This window comes from Oxyura jamaicensis, assembly GCF_011077185.1.
Source record: "Oxyura jamaicensis isolate SHBP4307 breed ruddy duck chromosome 28 unlocalized genomic scaffold, BPBGC_Ojam_1.0 oxy28_random_OJ70940, whole genome shotgun sequence".
In the NCBI taxonomy this organism is placed as follows: Eukaryota; Metazoa; Chordata; class Aves; order Anseriformes; family Anatidae; genus Oxyura; species Oxyura jamaicensis.
The window spans coordinates 1-2,130 of NW_023304863.1; the positions used below are offsets into that span (position 1 = coordinate 1).

Genomic DNA, 2,130 nt, shown 5'->3' on the forward strand with positions numbered 1-2,130 from the left:
CCGGCGTCCTCACCTTCACCTTCGGCGAGTACACGGCCGAGGAGCTGTGCGTCCACGCCGCCAAAGCCTGCGGTGAGCACCGGCCCCGTGCCTGCTGGCCAGGCACCGTCCCCGGGTGGTCACGGCCCCGGGGACAGCTCCTCTCTGCCCGTCCCCAGGCGTGCTGCCCGTCTGCCACCCGCTCTTCGCCCTGGCCACCGAGGACCTGAGCTGCTGGTACCCCCCCCAACCACCTCTTCACCGTCGAGGATGCCCGCAGCCAGGTCGTGGTGTACAGGATCAGGTACGGGCTGCGGGGACGCGGCCCCTGGGGACTCTCTGGTGGCTGATAGGGGCTGTGCCGCAGGGGACGTGGCCCTGAGCCTTGCCCGTCGCCCCCACCAGGTTCTTCTTCCCCAACTGGTGCGGACTGGGGCAGTCGCACCGCTTCCAGCTGCTGAGTGACCGGGCCAGCCCCGTGCTGGACTACCCCGTCATCGATTACCTGTTTGCCCAGGTGAGCCCGCGCCGGCGTCCCCGTCCCCCACCCAGAGCCAGAGCCTGGGGCAGGATGTGACACCCGGGCATGGAGCTGGGCAGCCCTGCACAATGGGGGGGGTCAGCAGGGGACACGTTGGTGCTCCCTTTAGCTGGGGGGGGGGGGCACACACGTTACCTGCCACAGCCTCGTGCGCGGCCCGGGGGTCTCGGGGCGCATCGGAGCTGTGCTGGCTGCAGCCCCCGGTGCGTGGCCGGGGCTGGCAGGGAGCAGGGGGCTCTCCGGGGGGCCCCCACCGAGCTGCTGCCGCGTCCCCAGTCCCGCAGCGACTTCATCGGGGGCCGCGTGGAGGTGGCGCTGAGCCTGCCGAGGCAGGAGCAGTGCCTGAGCCTGGCCGTGCTGGACATGCTGCGCATCGCCAAGGAGAAGCGGCAGAGCCCCGACGAGGTCTTCAGCTGCGTCAGGTGAGCGGGGACCACAGGGGCTGGGCAGGGTCCGGGGACTGGGGGTTACCCTGACCTCCCCCATCATCTCCCCCTCCCCTCCCCAGCTACAAGTCGTGCATCCCCGAGCCGCTGCGGTGCCAGATCCAGCAGCACAGCTTCCTCACCCGCAAGCGCATCCGCCGCCGCTTCAGCAAGTCCCTGCGCAGGATCGGGGGGTGCCAGGCGGACGGGCGCCACCTGAAGCTCAAATACCTGCTGGACCTGGAGCGGCTGCAGCGGCGCTGGGCCGAGGAGAGCTTCGCCGTGCGCGGCCCCGACGCCAACATCACCATCCACGTGGCCGGCGAGAACGGCGTCTCCTGGAGCTGCGGCAGCTCCGAGGTGCCGGGGATGGGGTTTTTTTTTTGGGGGGGGGGGGGGGCGGAAGATGGGGGGGAGAGGGGGGGGCGTCTGGTTATAGGGTGAGGGGGGACGCAGAGGGCAGCCCCCGCCGGTGTCCCCGCAGAGCCGCCAGCACTTCTGTGACTTCCCCGACATCGCCGACGTCAGCATCAAGCAGGCGAGCCGGGACGGCAGCCCCGTGGAGAACCGCATCGTCACCCTCACCAAGACGGACAACAGGGTGCTGGTGAGCCGGGGAGGGGGCACGGGGGGGGGACAACGACACGGGGGAGGGTTTTGGAGGCGGGGGGGGCACTCACCTTCCCCCTGCCCTAGGAGGTGGAGTTCCCCACGCTGCGGGAAGCTCGCTCCTTCGTGGCGCTCATCGACGGCTACTACCGCCTGACGGCGGACGCCCACCACTACTTCTGCAAGGAGGTGGCCCCCCCCCCCCCGCTGGAGGACGTGGGGAACCAGGGCCCCGGGCCCATCGGGGGGGGGGCCCCCCCCCCCCCCCGGACCCACCAGCGATGGGGCTCAAAGAGGGAGGGAATTATTTAGGGGGCAGGCACGAGGCTGGCGGGCACCGCTCCGCGTCCTGGGGGATGCTCGGGTGCCCACCAGGCTTGGGGTGTGTCATGGGGGGGGGACACGACAGCTCCTGGGGTTGGGGGGGGGGGACACACATCCCTGGCAGCACCCCCCCGCTGTTCGCAGCTCCGAGTTCGCCGTGCACAAGCTGAAGGCAGCGGGGGGCCGCCCGGGGCTGTTCCTGCTGCGCCGCAGCCCCCAGGACTTCGACAGCTACCTGCTGACGGTGTGCGC

At 71.1% G+C, this 2,130-nt stretch overlaps 1 protein-coding gene across 1 annotated transcript; it reads left to right on the top strand.

Moving 5' to 3' along the window:
• Positions 1-210: 210 nt before the first annotated feature.
• On the top strand, positions 211-1,770 carry LOC118158477 (tyrosine-protein kinase JAK3-like; the record flags this gene model as incomplete). The annotated part of the gene is made up of 6 exons (XM_035313141.1): positions 211-283; positions 385-496; positions 797-942; positions 1,029-1,305; positions 1,430-1,552; positions 1,642-1,770. Coding segments are annotated over 6 exons (860 nt in total), but the record flags the coding sequence as incomplete, so codon positions are not given.
• Positions 1,771-2,130: the final 360 nt, after the last annotated feature.